At 35.0% G+C, this 22,461-nt stretch overlaps 1 protein-coding gene across 12 annotated transcripts in view; it reads left to right on the top strand.

Moving 5' to 3' along the window:
* The window catches only part of RYR2 (ryanodine receptor 2), a 298,055-nt gene that overhangs the window by 226,644 nt on the left and 48,950 nt on the right, over positions 1–22,461 (top strand). For 5 of the 12 annotated variants that reach the window (XM_085543326.1, XM_085543325.1, XM_085543327.1 and 2 more), the window contains 13 exons: positions 2,587–2,647; positions 3,318–3,556; positions 5,323–5,404; positions 6,134–6,264; positions 7,861–8,181; positions 9,558–9,798; positions 10,209–10,296; positions 11,648–11,740; positions 12,080–12,250; positions 13,219–13,278; positions 14,603–14,737; positions 15,746–15,782; positions 17,555–17,666. In XM_085543326.1, coding sequence (XP_085399452.1) covers positions 2,587–2,647; positions 3,318–3,556; positions 5,323–5,404; positions 6,134–6,264; positions 7,861–8,181; positions 9,558–9,798; positions 10,209–10,296; positions 11,648–11,740; positions 12,080–12,250; positions 13,219–13,278; positions 14,603–14,737; positions 15,746–15,782; positions 17,555–17,666 — 1,771 coding nt within the window. Of the gene's footprint in view, positions 1–2,586; positions 2,648–3,317; positions 3,557–5,322; positions 5,405–6,133; positions 6,265–7,860; positions 8,182–9,557; positions 9,799–10,208; positions 10,297–11,647; positions 11,741–12,079; positions 12,251–13,218; positions 13,279–14,602; positions 14,738–15,745; positions 15,783–17,553; positions 17,667–18,207; positions 18,370–22,461 lie in introns of those variants that run through there. The other 7 variants (XM_085543332.1, XM_085543330.1, XM_085543331.1 and 4 more) reach the window with 4 other exon arrangements.

Below are 22,461 nucleotides of genomic sequence, written 5' to 3'. Positions count from 1 at the left end.
TCAACCTCTGGAAATTATATTCTAGTATTTGCATTTATCCACTCTCCATTGATTTTTGTGAACATTCAGTCATATGAAGATTTACATTAAAGACAGCTCCTGTTTAAACTTTTATCCTCTGAATTGTACTTATCCTCTTTTCATGATTGAAAGGAATTTTATATACTACATATTCATTTCTGCAATTGGAGTATTTCCTACCAAGCTTTCAGGCTTCTGAAAAATAACAATGTGTTTATTAAAAATAATGTTGATTTAATGAAGGTATGTATATACACTTAAATATTGGCAGTACTAACGAAACTATTTTTCATTAGAAAACCCCTACTTTCAGATCTTGTAACTCAAGTTCCAAAAAAAAGTGCTGCCTTCTGATGTTGACTTCTAAGCTCAGCTTAGAAGCAAACTGTTTCTTGAAATGTTAAATTTAAAAGGATTAATTTATACTTTTTTTTTTTAAGTGAATTGTAAATGTTTTATGTAAAATATGGAAAGAACCTATAACATTTTGTTGTTGTTTGCTTTGATGAAAATAAGTAAATGCATGACATCAAACAAAAGTAAGACTCAGAATTGCCACAGAATCTAAACCTACATTTCATAGCAAATTTTATTTTCTAAGATTTTATAATAAATTCTGTCTGAGATTGTAAACAAAAGGAAACACTCCATAAAGGAACTTTCATGATAGTTTAGAAAGGCTGATTTCAGGGTGATGTTGATAAAAATGGCTAAACTGTATTGTATCAATTTTCATGGTCACAGAATTCTACTCTGATATCCGAGATGAACACATTGCTGAGCACAGTGTCTATTTATCCCCATGAAAAATGTTTTTCGATTTGTTTCTTTTACAGTGGGTTAACTGGTTGCCCTCACTTCTTGTTTCAGTAAATGAAATGTAGCATTGTCTCATTAGTTTGCCTATACCTGACTAGCTTCTAAAATTCCTAGCAACTTTCAACTATGTAAACCTACCTCTCAAACTGATTCATTTTTAAGTCTCCAAAGTTTGCACATTCTTCTTAAATAGGGAAAAGTGTTTTCAAAATAACTGGTTGAATTTTTTAATCTTCCACCTGGTTGCATCATAGAATGTACCCGATTCCTCATTAACATATGGCTGTTGTGCCTACATGGTATAAACAGATCAATAATGTTACTTTTCAGGGAAATGGAATGAACATTTCTGTACTGCACTGTGGCTCACAGAATATGCACACTTTGCATGACAGCTTAACGCACAGTCTGTGCTAGGTTTGCCTTGATTGCTTCCCTCTATCTTCGCTGTCATTACCACGGTCCTGAAGTCTTTTCTTTGTCAATGCTCACATTCTTTTCAAGTGAGCAGTAAAATAGTAAGGAGAAAACATAGGGATTGTCAAAAATAGGAGCTGACAAAAACCTTAATCTTTATGGGCATAGTTACTTTCTTTTGTGCAGAATTCATTTATGACTTCTCAGCTTTATCATCTGGTTGTTACCTCATTGCATGACCATGCGAGCCAGTGCAAAGAGGATGGGGCCGCTCTGACGAAAGCAGCTATAGAAACTGTGGTTCAGGATTTTTTAATCTATCGTGGGTCTACTCTGCAACAGTACCCCCTAAGTTTGGTAACATGGAACAGCGTTCACAGTACAGCAATAATCCTCACACTCCTTCCTTACAACTTAGCTATTAAAATCTTTATTTCAGTGAAACAGCTGCTACTTTAAATATTTTGTTTGCTGATATTTTCAAGTGAAATAACCACTTGTGATATAGTATACACTGTATGCAGCTGACAGTATTTTCTTAAGCTTTCAGTCTGTTTCATTTATTATTTTTAATAGAGAAGGTAGAAATATAGGGAAGGAAGAAAAACTATTTTCATTTTTGCAATGATTTGCATTAAAATATATATATGTAATTAGTGGGTCAAATTTTTTAAGCCTAAATCTAGATTTAAAATGTGATCTTAGGGGTGACATATAGATGCAAACATCAGAGGCTGTGCATATTCATACAAGGCATGTGTGTAAGTTCTATTTTTACATCCATAATTGTAAAGTATATGATGGCAGAGACTGTTACTCATGAAGAGAACAGATCTGCTTCTTCTATAAATAGTTACATACTATTGGTAACACCAGGGAGCTAACCTTTTTGGTGATGTTTTATATAAATCTTCTCTTCGCTTCAGTGTTGCAGAAGCAGATTTTAAATAGCTTTTATTTTCCTGAGAGAGGGAAGATAAATGTTCTGATAAACTTGGATCAATTAAAGCAAAGTTTATAAAATTAAACAAAAACCAGACAGTACACTGTAGCTCTAATTAACCCCACATTTAAGTGCTTCTTTCTTGATTGCCTCAGCTGTTTGATGAGAGATGCTTAACTGCCTCTAGTTACTGAATTTGTGCAAATGAGGATAAGACAACAAACTGCATGTTTTTTAACTTGCCTGTCAAAATTTTACAAAAGTTCAATTACTCTTCTGCTGTATAATTTACTCTTTCATTAAAACCAAAGACATGGTTAGCAGACTGTAGATATGCTCTAAAGTATGCTTAGCTAAATTGGTGGGTAATTTTCCTTTCTGTTTAGGAAATGATGCAACATCAATAGTCAACTGTCTTCACATACTGGGCCAGACCTTGGATGCCAGGTAATACTGAATATATTTCCTAAAGTACAAAGAATATAACCTAAAAGAGAACAATATCCAGTCAGATTTGTGTAAGTCTACAGCATTTCTATAGTCAAGAAAGATGTTATAGTTCTGAAAATAATTCCCACTTCAAAATAGGTTAATTACTTATTTTACCTGTTTAGATTTCTGCAGAACAGTATTTGTAATTTACGCTTCAAGTTTCAGTCCAGATCAATGGTGCCAAGGAGCTGCTGACTGTTCTTGCATCTGCTTATAATCATGTGATTGTCTCAAAAACACAATCGCGTTAAAAACATTCCTTTGTTTATGCTGCTTATTAAAAAATAAGTAAACCAGGAGTTGAGAGCACCTAGAGTGCAGTGAATCTGTTTCTGAGCGTCTTCATTGCAAAATTAATCCAGGTTGTATTTTGAGCAAATTATTACCTGTCTTAAAAAGGATCTGAATTTACAGTGGAAAACCAAATAAAAATCCTTACATTGTGTACCTATGAAACATATTTTTTTCATCAGTTTATTCTGCTGCAAGGGGTTTTTATAATCTTGGAAGATGAAAGATTTTTCTTCTTTGTAATCTATCTATTGTATAGAAAACAAGACTAGACTTTATTCCATGCTTGTCTAATGGAATATTCTGTTTCATTTTCTTTGCATATTATATACAGAACTGTGATGAAAACTGGTCTGGAGTCTGTTAAGATGGCATTGAGAGCATTTTTGGATAATGCTGCTGAGGATCTGGAGAAAACAATGGAAAATCTTAAGCAAGGCCAGTTTACACACAGCAGAAACCAGCCCAAGGGAGTTACACAAATCATTAATTATACCACAGTGGCTCTCCTGCCAGTGCTGTCTTCATTATTTGAGCATATTGGACAGCACCAATTTGGTGAAGATTTGATATGTACGTGTAATTTAGAAATGCTATGCTAGTAATATATTCATAATATCATAGAGTAAGTATTAATAGGCTCTCATTTCAATTAGAGAAGGGCAAAATTTTGATTAAACATTTGTGGTAAATGATCTAGAACATTCTGCAGGTTTTAGTGGACTTTCTGTAACTGTTAAAGATGTGGCAATGAAGGCTTAGTTTTGGTATTGTCTCTAGTATAGATTCACTGTTATTTTATCACTGAGAAAAGTTACTTGATGTTACGTTCTTTGCTTTGTTCATAACTGAGGATACGCTGCACAAGCAATGGTTTCCTGTAATATGTGCCCCAGTTAGTGACTGTGTGTAGGTGTATATCAGATTGTAAGGAAAAGTGGAAGTGAATAATTCAGTCACTAAAGAAGGGAATGTATGTAATTTCATTTCTATAGATATTCTAGTTGTAGCAGATTCAATGTTATTCATTTTCCCAAACCCAGTCTCTTCAGGGCAAGATTTTTTATTCTACAACACCAGGAGATGGTGGACACCAACCCTGGAAGTGTTTATCTGTTGTGCTGAAGGACATTGTTTAGTGGGAAATATTGGTGATAGGCAGGTGGTTGGACTGGATGATCTTGGAGATCTTTCCCAACTCTGGTGATTCAGTGATTCTTCGGGCACGAAATTTTGTGTTTCGGAACTTAATGATAAGTCTTTCATACTTCTTAGCAGTGAAATTTTCTTTATCAGTTATTCCATATATCTCACATTAGTGTTAAGCTCCCAGTATTTGTATTCTTAAACTCAGAAAACAGTTTAATTTATGCCCAACTGTAAGATTATTTTATTTGTAATATTCTGATGTCAGGCATCTAGACCTGGTGCTTGCATTACATTTACTGAGTAGTACAGAGCATGATCATGTACAAAGGTAGATTAGTGTACCTAAGGTAATTATTACTGTATAAGAATACTCAGCTCTAAAAGATGAGCATAACTATAGACATACTATAGTACAGAATCAGTCTGTGGTGCTTTGATGCACCATCTTTTAGGCTTTCCCAGTCCATTATATATGGGTTCTATTTTAGTTCCAAAATTTCATTGCATTGTAGGTAAAAATTATAGCACTGTGGGAGGGAATAGAAAAGTTGCAAAATAAAAATATGTAAAGAATGGGAACATTGTCCTTCTTTATGGCATTTATACCTTTGTGAGACTAAAATTACATATTATACAGGAAACTCTTTTTTTCAAATAGATGTTAAGATGAACCTCACGTTTCTGTGATTGAAATGTTTTTAGTTTTGAAACACAATTTGGTGAAGTATTCAGAATCATATATATATATATATGTATAAATATATATATATATATATGAACTGTGATTAAAACAATTAAATACATATTTAATGCAATTACATTTACTCTGTGGTGTATTAAGTACACTGACATCAATTTTGTAAATGAATCTTAAAATTACTATTTTTTTTTTTACACTCTCAGAAACTTTATTTGCCATGAAATTTTTCAAAGTGAAAATGCCCAGAAATAATTAGAAAAGATAATTGATACATTTTTTATTGCAATTAATGATTATGCCATTAGAAGTTGTTCCTACAGCTATGCTGTTAATTTCTTCTGCGGCACTGAATGTTCAGAAGACTGTTTTTCTGTTTAGAGAATGATTGCTATAGACTGTCCTTGATAGCTTAAGGTCACTAATGCAGTTGTTGACAAAAGAATTTTAATGAAGTTTTCGCTTGGTACCTATCATGTTTTCATTTCTTTAGTGGAAGATGTTCAAGTTTCTTGTTATAGAATACTATCCAGTCTGTATGCTCTGGGAACCAGCAAAAGTATATATGTAGAGCGGTAAGATGGAAACTTTTTTCATCTGTTTTTATTATCTGTATTTATATTCTGGGTAATGAATATGTGAATATGTGAAAAGAATACAGGGAGATGTGGTTATGTGGTTTTTGGAAACACACCTTGACAGAAAAAAAAAAAAATGTGCTCAGATGTTAAGCAGAATCCTGCAGAAGTTATTGCCTTACACTTAAAACGGTATATTATACACTTGTCAAAATGTATTACTTAATTCAACCAAAAAATTATAGACAAAATAGTCCAGTTTAATTAAAAGCATCATATGTTTTAAGGTCTAACTGGGGAACTGTAAAAATGTGACACTCAGTTCAATTATAGCTTTTATTATGTCTCAGAAAAAGTTAATTTTATCAGTCCTACTTGATTTCTTGACGCATCAGTCTATTCACTGAACTTTTTCGTAACTATAAAATCAGCAAAGCTGATAGGAACATAAAAGAACAGATGTCATGATTATGATGACTTTGTGTTTTCCTTGCATATTCCTCACTTGCTTTCAACAAAGTAGTCCATCCTTGACATTTTATGTCATGGCATTTAATTCATCTGTTAGCAGAGCTTGCCGTAATTTCATTTCCTATTACCTTTTCTTGTGTTGATAATAATATACAATAATATACAAACATTTTGAGATGAACACCTTAGAATAAACTGAAGACTGATTCAGAACTACAACAGGGTGTAGCTTTAATGATGTTTATTAATTAACAGGCAACGATCAGCACTAGGAGAATGCTTGGCTGCTTTCTCGGGTGCCTTTCCAGTGGCTTTTTTGGAAACTCATTTGAACAAACATAATATCTACTCAATATACAATACCAAGAATGCAAGAGACAGAGCAGGTATTTCCAGAATCTCATGTGATAGTTACAAAACATGAATTTCACTATGAATGTTTCTTTCCTTAATAAAAGTATTTTTACATACAATTTGTAATGCAGGAATTTTATTTTTTTCTCTTATTTGTGTTCTTCTTTCATAAATGAATGGGAAAATTTTAGTAAGACTATTTATTTTAGATTTTAAGCATACTCATATTTTCATTTTGAGGTGCTATACTCAAAATATGACTTCAGAGTCTATTTGCCATCGGTCTTTATGCATTGTTAGCAGTGCAGATATAGTGTATTTGGTCATGAAATTATATATTCTAATCAGTAACACTAGTAGCTCAGTTTCTGTATGCAATTTTGAGTCCCTAAAATACTTGCCATTGAAGTGAAATAGCTTTTCCTGTATACATAAAAAATATAAAATAGATGTAGTACAGCAAAATATATAAGCTGTCCTTTCCTTGTTGCAAATACGAGACTCAGAATAGATACATTCCAGTAGCACTAAATATATTTATTTTGTGCATATCTCTATGTTTCACGTTTGAAACTCTTGATATTTCTCATGCTAAAGGAGTTGTAGAATAAGCACTTATGTGCCATTTTTTTCCAGAGGTAAATAGAAGTCATGATAGATAATAATGTATGTTATGTATGCTGAGTGTGAATTGTAACACAGATTTGTATAATGACAGTGCATAAAATGGACGTTTATAATGGCATACCTTTTATGATTTCGCCAGATATGAGACATTCTTGGAAGTGTTATAGTATCTTATTTTTCAAGTATGAACACCCATGCTAACTGACCATGTATGTTCTAGCTCTTCATATGTATGTGGAAAGACAGTAAGCTGCGATTTCTTTGATTTTAAAAGATATTTAAATTTATTTTCCAAAATTGCATTGAGCTCTAAGGACACTAAAATGAGTGTGTAAAATCTATTTGAGCCTAGCTGAGAGAAAACAGTGTTTTTGGAAAAAAATACTATAACTACCCTTAATTGTATGCTATATTTTCAATATATGGACATTTATCTTTCTCACTGCACATGTATGTCAGGATGTCAGAAACTCATGAGTTAATGGATGTACTTAAATTTAACTGTACATAAAAGAAATTGTCAGCAGGAAAAAAAGAAAAAAAGGAAATTGCAGTTCCCTTTCAGAGGAAAGTACTGACAATTCAAGGACCCTGAAAAGTCTACCATTACAATCAGAAATTCTCTTCCAAAGTCAGTTTCCTAAAATCTTTTCTATTCATTATTTCAGGGAATGCTTTTCGTTTTTCTGTTAATAAAGTCGTGTCTCATCATATGTGTTGTGGTTGGAATTTTTAAATTTAATCTTTGTTTCATTGTTCAAGCTTCCATAAAGAAATTGTTTTTATTAAAGAATGATTTGTTATGGAAGCTGCTAAGTGGTGTGAAAGCACCTTTCATGTTATTTTATTTTTTAATTTTTCTCTTGGATCAGAAGGACATAAATACAAATGGGGAAAAAAAAATAAATGAAAAGGTGGTATTGAGTATCACCTGGAGGGAATTATTTTCTTTCTATGACTTAGTATGTTAATTTTGGGATTTTTTTTTTTTTTTTTAATAGTTCTTAATTTACCTACTAGCGTAGAAGAAGTTTGCCCAAATATTCCGTCCTTGGTGAAGCTAATGGAAGAAATTGTGGAATTGGCAGAATCTGGTATTCGCTACACACAAATGCCACATATAATGGAAGTGATACTGCCTATGTTATGTAGTTACATGTCACACTGGTGGGAGCATGGGCCAGAAAACAATCCTGACAAAGCTGAAGTGTGTTGTACAGCCTTGACATCAGAGCACATGAACACTCTGTTGGGTAACATATTGAAAATCATCTATAACAACCTTGGTATTGATGAAGGAGCCTGGATGAAGAGGTTAGCAGGTAAGATGTAAAAACAAAAAGATAAATAAACATGTATATATAATTGGAATATATGTCTATGTATACACTGAATTACTCTGCATTTACCCTGTTGAAGTTGGTTTAGAATAACACTTATATATTTGATTTAAAAAAAAAAAAAAGAAATAATTATGAAATATAAAATTAGAACTACTAAGCGTAAGGGGAGAATAGCATAAGCAGTATGTATTAATCTCTTAATAAATAATTTACAAAGTACATTAAACTGTATATTTTTCTCCAAAATATACACGTACACTTTTAGTGGCATGTTGAATGAAAGGACTGTAGTTGTTAACCCATTTTCATTACATACCAATTTACCACTTGCAGTCATTGGGAAGTTTATTGTTCTTTATGAGAGCTGGATCCTTATAAAGCTGTTCTGAAGCAACGTCTTCCAGCATTTCTGTTACAATGAAATGTGGAGATGCAAGTCATTTTTTAAATATGGCATTACTTCATTGTGATAAGACATTTAACTTAATACAGTTTATTAATCAATGTTGCAGTCTTAAAATAGAAGTCACAGTACTTCAGTGTTGTGATTTCAGGTTTTCAAATAGCCTTTCATGTGATTTTTGAATACTTATTGTAGTAGCTGGTAACAGTCTGGATTCCTAGTCTACTGAGGACTAGTAACATAATGAACTCTAATGATAAGTTGGAACTGCCTAAAATTCTCTGTAATCTAATAGATATGTTAAAAATGTTTTTGCACTAATGGATCCAGATGAAAGGCTAATTTACACTGTAATTTTTATGAATGGATTTGCACAAAATTTTGCTAACAAGTCTCAAGTGATGGGTTGATGGATAGTTGAATCTGTCTCATTTCTGTCTATGCAAAACTTCCATTGTCCTACTGTACATGAGAAATATAAGCAGGCTGCTTGAGTAGCATTGTAAATACCTAGAGCGTCCTTTCCAGCCCTACTTTATTGAAGCTGAAAACAAGATGCAAAAGAGGAGCAGTGACTCATAAAATTTGTGGGAACAACCTTTAGCTATATAGGTACCTACCTGTGCATACCATTAAACAATTTCCACATTGTTCAACAAAATTATGCAGGTAAATATCAATATGTTGCTAAAATATTTGTAAATAGGCACCTCAAGATTTATGATCTTGCAAGATTGATCTGTTAAATTGTTTTTGCCCCCACAGTTACAAAGGGAGTTGACCGCACGAAATCCTGACCACATTTAATTCTTGGCAAAACTTCTGCTGATTTCAATGGGGGCAGGATTTTACCCTCTACTCTAGAAATAAGACACAAGAAGGAGGGAAAAGTAAAAGTTTTGTTCGTATTTTGTGGCCAGCTGTACATTATAATATTGATTGCCTTAAATAGTGTTTTCCCAGCCCATCATAAGCAAAGCGAAGCCACAACTCTTAAAGACACACTTCCTGCCACTGATGGATAAGCTAAAGAAAAAAGCAGCAGTGGTTGTATCGGATGAAGAGCATCTAAGAGCAGAAGGCAGAGGTGACATGTCGGAGGCTGAACTGCTCATCCTAGATGAGTTCACCACTTTGGCACGGGACCTCTATGCCTTCTACCCTTTGTTGATTAGATTTGTGGACTATAACAGGTATGTGGAGAGGAATAGGTTAATAAATCTCATAAAATTTGTTTACTGATACCATATCTTATTCCTTGGTATGCCCACTACTGAATTAAAGTAGCTTTTACTCAGCCTGCAAATCTTAAAGTTGATCGAGCTAATGCTTTACAGCACAGAATGAACTAGAGCCTTTTTCAGATGAGGAAAAAATAGTAGGTTCAATATAAATGTGATGAGATACAAGAAGGTTTATAATAATTTTAAGAATTCTGAAATAGGACATCAAAAAGCCACTGCTACTAGAAAGGATATGCATGCATATCACAGTAAGCTGCGATATGATTGTTGGTTTACGTCCATGTAAAATGATGAAAAGAATGTTCAATTTTAAAGCCAATAAGGATCATCAGCATTTCTGCCCTTTTACCAAATTTTAGGGCAAAATGGCTGAAAGAGCCCAACCCTGAGGCTGAGGAATTGTTCCGCATGGTGGCTGAAGTCTTTATTTACTGGTCAAAGTCTCATGTAAGTAATTCCTTGGTAAATATATTTTAAGGTATTAGTCATTTTATTTGGGAAAACAGAGTTGAAAATGTAGCTGTGAAGGTAGTCTTGGCTGTATTTTTTAGATGCTTCTTAAATGTCTTAAATGTCTGGGGGGGGGGTGGGTGGGGAAGTTAATGGGTGTTTCTGTAGCATAATAACAGTGACTGAATGTTTTTTGTGTATTGTATTATTGTATAATTACTGCTAAGCTCATTCATGCTTGTGTCCTTACCATATTTTTTATCAGCTTCAAAACTGTTTTATAACCTGAATAAATGACTGCTACATTAGAGATAGTTATCTCATTAAGGAAAAAAAAAAAAAAAAAAAGGGCTTTTTGCTATATTGTACTACCTACACTTTTGAGCCTCTAGTGAGAGTTAAAGTTAGTTTGAAAAGATCCTCAACAGTGCTACTAGAAAGGTTTTCTAAAGGAAGTGCACTACAGTGTACTGAAGGAAGTACCTATAGACCTATAGTGATTTAATTTGTGTTGCAGCACAGATTATAATAAATATTAAAGGTATGTAATTCAATTATTAAGCGTAGGTCTGTAGCTGAATTACATAAACAGAAGCTAAAAAGTTGGCATTCTAAGAGCAAGTAGCAAGCACATCTTAAAAGCAATCTCCAAATAAAATATTTTTCCTACATGATACCATATAACGTTTGATAGAGTTAAGTGTCTCTTAACTGCACTTCTATCAAACATAGAATCCTTGGTTCTCAAGTCTGATTTCTGTCATCCAAGAACCAAGGAGTTCAGATTGAGACCTAGTCTGGCACTATCACTGATGGTACATAAATGAAGGATAAAGTATGATTCATGAAGTTACTGGAGCAAAAAGAATAAAAAATGCAAAATTGAGAAAGTAAAACAATTTCAGGCATTTCATCTTGCTGTGGTCTGTTGTCAGCACCGAATTTCTTTTCTGCCAGTTGTATTTGTAAGTTCAGAGTTCAATTTAAACTTGTCTATGTAAGTAATATTGGATCTTATAATGCCAAAAATTGGAATGGATGGTTTGTTAGTAAGGGAAAACATAAACAAATTTTTTATAGTGAATTAGAGATTTTTATCATGTCTGTTTCATACCCAGATAAATATTTCCTTTTCTCTTGTGTAGAAAAAGCACAATAACAATACAAAACCCTGAGTCATGTAACATAAATAAAACTAGAGTTCAATGCTGTTCTTGATCATTTTTCTGTCCTTGTCTTATTTTTGTGAATTTTATGAATTTCTAGTTCATCTACATTTTTAATTTTATTTCAATACTCTCCTCACATGGTATCTGTGCTTTTAGCTGAGATCTTCTATGTGTTTCAGAATTTCAAAAGGGAAGAGCAGAACTTTGTGGTACAAAATGAAATCAACAATATGTCCTTCCTTATCAGTGACACCAAATCTAAGATGTCCAAGGTAGCGTAAATATTTGTTCTCTTTGCAAAGTAGAAGGAGACAAAAGGACTCCAGAGAAACATTGTTATTATTATTATTTTTAATGTTATTTTTGAACACTTATAAGACATTAAAACAGTTGTTGAGAAGCAATAGGTAGTCTTCTAAGAAATACAGTTGGACTTTGAGGATACTGGTGCAAAATATTTGCAGTAATAGCTATTTAGCTGCAAAGGATGTAAGGAATTTAGTTTGTTAAGCCAGAAATAAGTATGAAGCTGTTAACTAACTGTTTAATGATGGATTAATTTAATATTTGATCTGTTGTATTTTATTTTCCGTCTCTGTTTTATGCTGTAGGCAGCCGTTTCTGATCAAGAGAGGAAGAAGATGAAGCGGAAAGGTGACCGGTACTCTATGCAGACCTCTCTCATTGTGGCAGCACTGAAGAGATTACTTCCTATTGGCCTAAATATTTGTGCTCCTGGAGACCAAGATCTAATTGCACTGGCCAAAAACCGATTCAGCATGGTACGTGCTCATGGAGCATTTCTAAAAGAAATATTTTACCAACAATTTTTTTTTAGTTCTTTCCATCACTCTCATTTTTACAGTATGGCACAAATACTATGCAATATTTGTTTTCCTACAAGAGCACTTTGATCAGGAAATGCTTAATCATGTTTCATGATAAACAAGGCAATAAGGAAAATATTCCAGGATTCTCTAAGTGTTGTTTGACATTGCTCTTCTGACTTTCATCTTCCTGGACAAAATGTCTTCCCTTGCAATTTTCCAGTGTCTTCAGCCTAGAAAGTGAAAAATTAAGGCTAGAAATACAAGTGGAACACTCATATTAATTCTGCTTGATATGTAATCTTTTTCATTTTAATGTTGCTGTGAAAATATGTAGTTAGAATTCTTATTCATAATCAAGACTAATTTTGCTGTATAAAGGCACAGTGGGTGATGATAGTAGTAATCTATGCAAAGTTCTCATATTGGAGGCAAAAAATACTTGACCTTGTGCATGTTTTATTTCCAAATTATTGATAAATTGGCAGAGATAATATTCTTAAAGCTTCTTAAACCATTCTCTTAACTTTTAATGCTAAATTGTTTGTTATGTTTTGTGAAGCTTACATTTGGAAATGCATGTAAGAAATAAATGTCAATTTCATTTGGTCAAGCTTTGTTCAAAGTTGTAGTGCTTATATTTGTATATATGTACTTATGTATAAAAGAGGATTTTTTAATTCAAATGCATATTTAGTCTGTTGAGTTAATATGAATAAATATGAATGGTGGCATCTAAAACTTGCACCTGTGAGTTTTGAATATGGCTGCCTCATACAAAAAGACATATCTCCAATGAAATTTTCCTCTTTTTTTTTTCATCATTGTCAATTTTTAATTATAATCTGGGCCAAACCCAAGCTTAATGTTTATATAGTACTGCCTTCTATGCGTGATTCACATCATTTATGATTTCTTGACAGAAAGATACCGAGGATGAGGTACGAGATATCATTCGCAGTAATCTTCATCTCCAGGGCAAGGTAATTTATATGTAGTTTTTAAAGATACATTCTTTCTTCCATTGAATTAATTTATCGGTACCATATGATGACAACCTGCCTCAATTATTTAGGATAATTTGTCACCTCTTTTTCTCTTCTGTCAGGTAACTTTTAAATTTCAATATTTAAATGTTAGTTATCTAGGTGTTTATGTATGCATTTTGTAATATAGCCTCTATCCTTTTGAATCCCTATGAACACAATTAATATCTAAACAAGGTCTATCACAGTTTAAACTCTACTTTCTAATTATTTGAGATGATGTTACCTTATATCAGTTTGAAGTGAAAGGGGAAGGGAAGCTACCACTTTTGCATATTCTGTGAAGTAAAAAATCACTATGTTCTGCCCCTGTTTTTCAGCTCATGAAAAAGAAAGCCTTTTTGAAGCAGTATAGGTTAATATTTTTTACTGAATTCCAATCTTAGCTAATCTGTAATACATAAAAAATGGTTAATGCATTCAGTTTGTCTTCAGTGCCATTGGCCCAAAAAATAGTTCTTTCCATGTGTGTTTCATTGTTGTTTTATAGCAGGAGCACTGAGAATACAAAATATTCAAGAACAGAAATGGATAATGATAAAATTGAGAATCAAAGATCACTAAAATGTAGAAAATTAAATATAAAGAGAAAAATTAGAAAGTGCTTTACTTTATACTGCTTTTTATAATTTGTATGCCAATCAGCACAAGCATCTTCAATTCATTTTTCATAAATTAACATACAATTTTTTATCATCAGTAAAAATAGGATTTCCTAATAACTGAAAATAGTTTAAATGCAAAATAAACAAAACAAAACAAAAAAAAAACTCAGGTAGAAATAAGACTTATTTTCATGACTAATACTCATAACTGAAAGCTAAGTAGTTACAAATAACAAAGGAACAATTTCATTGTTATTTCCTTTTATAACTGAAAAGTCAGTCTATAAACTTCTGCCTGTATGTCTCATATTCAGTACTTTTCCTTAGATAGTATATTAATCACTGATAATAGTTGGTCCATGATCATTTGCTTTTTATATAATTCTAATAATTTTAGTTCCTTAGAAGCTGTTAAAAATATTGCACACATTAGTCTATAGTTTTGTTACTTCTGTTCTCCCAGTCAGAATAATGGGCGTGGTGTGGATTAGTCCTGTAACGGTATGGTTCAGCAATATAAAGTGTTTCTTTTGCCTTTGGAATCAACTTCCATCAACTGGCTATCCCTCTATTTTGAACACTTTGCCTTGGATACATGTGATTTGTTGGTTTTTTGTTTGTTTGTTTGTTTGTTTGTTTGTTTTTTCCCCCTGCAGCTTGAGGATCCTGCCATTAGATGGCAGATGGCACTTTACAAAGATTTACCTAACAGGACTGAAGATTCATCAGATCCAGAGAAGACTGTGGAAAGAGTTCTTGATATAGCGAATGTACTGTTTCATCTGGAGCAGGTTAGGGATATTTTCCCAGTTTGACTGCTTCTTATTCTAAACAGAAATGTTGAACGTTCACCTGAAATGTTAAATTTTATATTCTTGTTTCTTTTGTTTGGTTGCTACTGTTAACATACTTTCCCTTGTAGTTTTTAATGCAGAATCTTGTGGTCATATTAATCATGTAATGATTTTTCAGCAGCTCCAACAATCCAAACTTTGGAAATAGTCTAGTTAAACATCTATTTTTCAGTTTCTTTCTGGTATGTTGCACTTAACAGCAAGTGATCACTAAATTGTCCCAGAACAAAGAAATGCAAGTTAAAAATGTATTTGTTTCCAAGATCCTTTCTCTTCCTTTGAGATTTTTCAGTTATGAAATAACAAGAAACTTAAACTATCTGCACAGTTTGAAGTTGCATATTTTAACTATATGAAGTTATTGATATACAACTTTTATTTTGATAACTTTAGAGAGCTATTTACTACATACCAATTAGAAAAAAATCTAATTGCATACTACAAATCAAAGACTACTTGAGAAGTTTAGTTTTCACAATTTACTTACTGAATTGCTATGTATTTTTCACTTTTCTGTGATTTCAATATTTTGTTGGCTTTTTTTTGTTTTTGTTTTTAGTACTTTGTTTACTATTCCTTTTTCTGTGTGTTTTTTCTTTTTCTTTTTTTTTTTGGTTTTGTTTTTTTGTGGTGGTTGTTGTTGTTGTTGTTTTGTTTTGGTTCTTTTTGTCCCATAGTCTTACTTCTCTTCTGTACACAATTGCCCAGGCATAGTTTTTTAAGTTTTGTTTTATTTTCTTTATTCTCTTACCAAAATCAATAATCCTATGCCTTTATAATATTTATTATAATAAACACTGCGAGTGTTTTTATGATAATCTGAGGTAATCCTTTGTTCTCCACATACAATCACTCTGACCTTATGGTACTTGCAAAGATCAGTACTTCAGCTATTTGTGTTTTCTTTCCATGAACTATTAATTTATTTGTTTTTATTGTTTTCAGAGATCTGCTTGTGTAGGCCGAGGCTATTTCTTCTGGGAAAGTATAGAGAATTTTATAGTTGTTTGTGAAGACATTACTAATTATCTAACTTACACATTTAGATTTGTCTGACTTCTAAATTGCTAGTACTGACTTAATTGTGTGTTTGCAGTGATTACTATTCTATGTTTTCTCATAACAAACTCATAACTTGCTTTCTATCTTTTGAAAGGAAGTTATTTTAGAATGTCACCATTTAATCTTTCAAGTGCAGTTCCCCAGTTTTATTGAATGCTTTGTGGCACTTTTAGTCTGTTTAATTAAATGTTTATTGTGTAATTGTGAATTATTTTTTGTATTTCACTAAACTAGTGAAGTTATCTTTGATAACTATGTTTTCCTGTCTGAATATTTAGTGTTCATAAACGTCATCACTACTTACATATAAGACAAAATGTTTCATTTTATTACCAGTGAGAATCACCAGATCTTTCAGCTAATGCTAATTTCCATTGACCATTCTGATGTTGCTGGGAGTCAGAAAAGCTAATGTTCCACTAGCAGAACTGTCTTAAAAATAAAATCCCACAACAAAACAATCCTCTATCAATTTCTCACCTTATTGGATTTGTGAAGGTTACATCTAATCAATTTTTATTAAGCAGATATGAAATAAATCACAAAAAATAAGAGTAGACCATTCAAAAGGATTGCATTCCCTGCAGTCATTGTTCCCAGTTATCCACAGCATATCAGACTATGCACTTTAGCGTGCTGTTGGTCTTCTGGACCACAGTGAGAAACAGGTCCATCACTGCACCTCTCCTGTTGGGGCTGTCTACTACTGGGTCCCAGAAGTTCTCCTCAGTGCCTTCCAGGAGCCACATGGATTGTCTACAGCTCAACATGCTCATGCTGATTTTCCAGCAAATGTCTGAGTGGCTGAAATCCTCCAGCAGGATGAGAACCTGCTATTGCAATGCCACTGGTAGCTGGAGGATGAAGGCTCTTCTATTTGTCAACAGGCTCTGCTTGATTGAGCAGCCTGTAGTATACACCATTCTCAAGGCTCCCTTTGTTGCCTCAGTCTCTAACTCTTACCCAGTGGCATTTGACTTGCTCATGGCCATTCTTCAGGGACAACTCTTCTTCCTTTCTCTCTCTTCTCTTCTTCTACGTCTGTCCCTTTTGAACAACTTGTAGCTACTAATAGCCACATTCCACTCATGGAAATCATCCCACCAGGTTTCAGTGATGGCAGCTGCAACGTGTGGTTTTCAATGGTATTTATATTCATGAAAGTGATTTAGTTCTAAGTAAATAGCTATACCAATATCTCATTTTACAATATAATTCCTTTCCATTGTAACTGGTCCTGATAAACATTACAAATGAAAGCTTGATTGCATTTAGAAAAAATCCCTCTGGGCCAATGTGGAGGTGTGCGCTCCAAGTGTGTAAAGAGTTGCATACAAAAGAAAGAAATAGTGAAGTTTCTTTGTACTAAAATGTAAGATTTCCTAACAGGTGGGGTTAATGATAATACTCTATCTGAAATATCTAAGAATTAGGGTTAAGTAAAAAAAGGGAATATCTATGCCATAAAAGGGAAGAGAGAGTTTGATTTTATGTTGTTTGGGTTGTTTTGTTTATTTCTCTTTAATTTGTTTCATCACTTGAACTCTGTCTAGAACACATTTTCCTATGTATAATTTTTCTGTTATCTTTCCTGTTGATTTGTTATCTAACATTTTTGTTGTTATTACTATGCTCAGGGAGTAGAGATACTGTGACGTTGTTTATTTTTTCATATATATTTTATATAACAGGTTGAACATCCTCAGCGATCCAAAAAAGCAGTTTGGCATAAGCTGCTGTCTAAACAGAGGAAAAGAGCAGTAGTGGCTTGCTTTAGAATGGCACCATTGTATAACCTGCCAAGGTAAAAGCTATATCTGTTCTATCATGACCAAATGTGTTTATGTATATAAAATGCTATTTGGTGTGATCTAAAGGAATAAAAATATGCAAACCGATGCCTGAGAAACTACATAGTAATGTATGTTTTATGTTGCTTTCTTTTAATAGATCTCATTTTTTTCTTCTAATACGCATTGTGAAAAAAATGACAAAACCCATCATTTTTAATTTGTGGTTCTCTACTCTCATTCCATCTTTTTGTCTTGTTATGGTCTCTTTTTTGAAAGGTGGGTGCCTTTCACAGGAGATAAATAAGAAAATGGTCACTGTATTATAATCTAAGGAGTTGAATTTCCTCCTAAAATGTAGTATAACTCTGGTTATGCAATTTTTAGGAAAGACAGGTTTGACATGCAAGATGGTTGATGTGCTCTTTATTTGAGAGAGCAGTTGGAATGAATCAAGCTCTGCCAAGGGATGAATGATCAACAAGTTGAGAGCTTATGGGTGAAAATAAAGGGCAAGGCTAATACGGGTGACACCATTGTGGGTGTTTACTACAGGCTGCCTGATCAAGAGGAGGAGTTGATGAGCCCTTCTACAGACAACTGAAAGCAGCCTCATGATCCCGGGCACTGGTTCTTATGGGGGACTTCAGTGATCCTGATATTTGTTGGATAAGCAACACTGCCAAGCACACACAGTCCAGGAAGTTCCTACAGTGTGCTGAAGATAACTTTCTGATGCAGGTGGTGGAGAAGCCAACAAGGAGAGGTGTGCTGCTGGACCTTGTTCTTACTAACAAGGAAGGTCTGGGTGGGGATGTAAAGGTTGGGGGCAGTTTGGGATGTAGCTACCATGATACAGTTGAGTTCAGGATCTTGGGTTGAAGAAACAAAGCAATAGGTAGGACTGGAACCCTGGACTTCAGAAGAGATGAATTTGACTTACTTGGAGGTATCCCATGGGTAAGAGCCTGGTAAGGTAAGGGACCCAAGAGAGTTGGTTAATGTTCAAGTACCACTCCTTCCAAGCTCAAGACTGGTGCATCTCTAAGAATAAGAAATCAGGAAGAGGTGCCAGGAGACTCACATGGAGTAGCAAGGAGTTCATGGAAAATCTCAAATGAAAAAAGCAATTCTACAGAATGTGGAAAAAGGGTCTGGCCTCTTGGGAGCCATATAGGACCATAGGGGGATGCCACAAGGAAGGCTATGGTCCACTTGGAATTAAGTCTGGCAAGGGAGGTCAAGGAAATGAGAAAGGCTTCTTTAAGTATGACAGTAGTAAAAGGAAAACTAGGGAAAATGTGAATCTGCTGCTGAATGAGGTGGGTGCCCTGGTTGTGGGCACTGAAAAGCCAGAGTTATTCAACATCTTTTTTGCTACTAAGACAGTCCCTTGAGAATCCCAGATCCTCAAGATAAGAGAGAGTCTGGGATGTTGAAGTCTTCCACTTGGTTAAGAAGGATCTCATCAGAAAGTGTCTAGCCAAAATCAACACATAAAAATCCATGGGCCCTGATGAGATATACCCATGTGTGCTGAGGGAGCTGACAGAAGTGACTGCCAAACTGCTCTCAGTCATCTTTGAAAGGTCTTGGAAAATGGGAGATGTGCCTGAAGACTGAAGGATAGCCAGTGTCACACCAGTCTTCAAAAAGGGCAAGAAGGAACCAGGAAACTACAGGCCAGTCAGCTTCACCTACATCCCTGGAAAGGAGATGGAACTACTTGTTCTGGATGTCATCTCCAAGAAACTGGAAGAGAATAAGGTTACGAGGAGTGGTCAATACAGATTCACCAAAGGAAAATCATGCTAACTGACCTGGTAGCCTGTGATGTTATCACCGGCAGGGAAGAGGCATGGAGAACAGTGAATGTTGTGTATATTTCGACTTCAGCAAGGAAATTGAAATTGTCTCCCACAACATCCTAGTAATGAAGCTTAGGTTGTGTGGGATAGATGAGTGGACAGTGAGGTGGATTGAGAACTGGTTGAATGGCAGAGCTCAGAGTGTTTTGGTAGGCAGGGCAGTCTGGTTGGAGGCTGGTAGCTAGTGGTGTTCCTTAAGAGTTGCTTCTAGGTCTGGCCTAGTTCAACATCTTCATCAATGATCTGGGTAAAGGCACAGAGTCCACCCTCAGCATGTTTGCTGATGATACAAAGCTGGAAGGAGTGGCTGACATGCCAGAGTGCAGTGCTGCTTTCCACAAGATGTAGGCAGGTTGGGGAGCTGAGTAAAGAGGAACATGCTGAGGTTCAACAAGAGGAAGTGCAGAGTCCTCACATAGATACAAATAACCACGTTGACTGACCTGCTGGGAAGGACCTCTACAGAGAAGGACTTGGGTGCCCTGGTGGACAGCAGGCTGGCCATGAGCCACCAGTGGGCACTTATGGCCAAGCAGGCCAGTGGTATCTTAGGGTACATTAAGAAGAAAATGGTCAACGTGTTGGGGAATTAATCTTCCCCCTCTACCCTACCCTGATGAAGCTACATCTGGAGTACTGTGTCCAGTTCTGGCTTCCCTAATTCAAAAAAATTTGGGATCATCTAGAAAGAGTCCAGTGGAGGGCCACAAAGATGATGAGGGGCATGGATCATTTTTTTTATGAGGGATCACTGAGAAACCTGAGTCTGTTTAGCCTAGAAAAGAGAAGGCTGAGAGGTGATGTCATCAGCGTTTATAAATATCTGAAGTGTGAGAGTCAAATGGATGGGGCCAAGCTCTTTTCACTGATGGGACAGTCAACACAAACTGGAATGCAGGAATTTCCATACAAAGACAAGGAAGAACTTTACTGTGAGGGTGATGGAGCACTGGAGCAGGCTGTCCAGGAAGATTATGGAGGCTCCTTCTCTTTAGATATTCAAGACTTGCCTGAACCCTTTCCTTCTTCAATATACTGTAGGAAACCTGCTTTTAGCAGAAGATTTGGACTTGGTGATCTCCAGTTGAAATCCTATGATTCTATGATGTGTCTTTCAGGAGGATCTGTTGCAGGCACAGAGGAGGGGCTCACTGGTCTGTAATTCCCTGGGTCTTTCTTTCTCCCTTTTTTAAAAATGGGCTGTCTTTCCAGTCAACAGGGACTTCGCCTGACAGCTGCAACTTTTCAAATATGATGGAGAATCTCTTGGCAACCACATCTGCCAGTTCTTTCAGAATTCCAGGGTGCATGTCACCGGGCCTTGTAGACTTTTGCCCATTCAGTTTTGGGAGGTGGTATATTGGACTTACTCTTCTCTTACAGTGGGAGAGATTTTACACCCACAGTTCCACCTAGGGGTTCACAGATGTGCGGCCAGGGAATGTGAGAGAAATGAGAATCCTGACTGCCACTGAAGACTGAGGCAAAGAACTTTAGTACCTCAGCCATTTCCATGTCTGTTATAGTCAGTTTTCCCTTCTCATTTATGAGAGGAGTTACATTCTCTTTGGCCAGCATCTTCTGATAAGTGTACCTGTAGAATCCCTTTTTGTTATTTTTCGTATCACTTGCTAAATTCAGTTCCGTTTTGTTTTTGCTCTCTGGGTCCTAGCTCTGCATGTGCGGACAGCAATACATATTCTTCCTGGATGCCCATCCGTGCTTGCACTGCCTGTATGTGTCATTCTTTATCTCCGTTTGACCAGCAAGTCCTTTCTCAGCCATGCTGGTTTTTTGTTGCTTTTTTTTTTCTTTTTTTTTTTTCTTCTCTGCTTATTTTCTCTGTGGGAAAAGAGAGCTCTTGTATTATCAGAAGAGTGTTCTTAAAGAGTTGCCTGCTCTGCTCTGCTCCTCTTTCTCTAAGGACAGCTTCTCCAGAGGTCTCATCTGGAAATTCCTTATACAGACTGAAATTTGCTCTCCTGAAGTTCAGGGTCCTGACTTTGCTTTTTGGCAGGCCCATGTTCCTCAATATCACAAACTCAGCCAGGCCATGGTCACTACAGCCTAAAGAGTCTCCAATATTAACGTCTTCCTTGAGCTCCTCTGAATTAGTGAAAAGCAGGTCCAGTAACACTCCTCTTCTGGTTGGTTTATCTAATAGTTAGATGAGTAAGTTGCTCCCAACACACTCTATTAGCCTCTGGAATTGCTTGCAGCCCACTGTATTGCATTTCCAGAAGTCATCCGGGTGTTTGAAGTCCTCCATCAAGATAAGAGCCCATGAATGCGACATTTCTTGTAATTGAAGCTAGAAGGCCTCATGTACAGCCTCTTCCTAGTCAGGCGACCTGTAATAGACCCCAGCCATCAGATGTCCTTTATTAGTCTGGTCCCCAATTTTCACTCATCCATTCCTTGCAATTCTGTGATAACTATTGAATTGCCTCTATTATTTGATGCTATGTGTTCTATACACAGGAAATAAACTGATATTATTTATCTGAAAATTAGTCTACCCTGAACTTTGAGGAAGAGCATTTCAAATAGAGCACCTGTACAAAACTAGCTTTTGTATATACTTCAGTTGTACATCCTCCTTTTCAGTATGTGAGACCGAGAGTTGTTTTAGATAAGTATATCAATGAAATTCTTCACGGATACTTCTTTATCACGTGGTCTGCTTAGTATTGAAACCAGGGAGGGGGGGGAGAGGGTAAAAGAAACAGCTCATTCAAAATCAAACAATTTAGGATTTTAAATGTGTGAGTCTAATCTTGAACATTTACAAAAGTTCTTGAGCACAATCCAGTGCTGTCCATTGCTGTTATCTTAATATTGAAATTAAAATAATATTTCATTTTAAAATAAAATTCACTAATGCGGCAAAACAATTTATTTCTTTCAAGTTCAATTTGTTATTATTAATTACAGAAAATGT

This window comes from Coturnix japonica, chromosome 3 (genome assembly GCF_054131305.1).
Source record: "Coturnix japonica strain WE chromosome 3, WE-NBRP24, whole genome shotgun sequence".
Taxonomy (NCBI): Eukaryota; Metazoa; Chordata; class Aves; order Galliformes; family Phasianidae; genus Coturnix; species Coturnix japonica.
The sequence above is the reverse complement of the archived record's forward strand: the minus strand, read 5'-3'. Positions and strand labels throughout refer to the sequence as shown.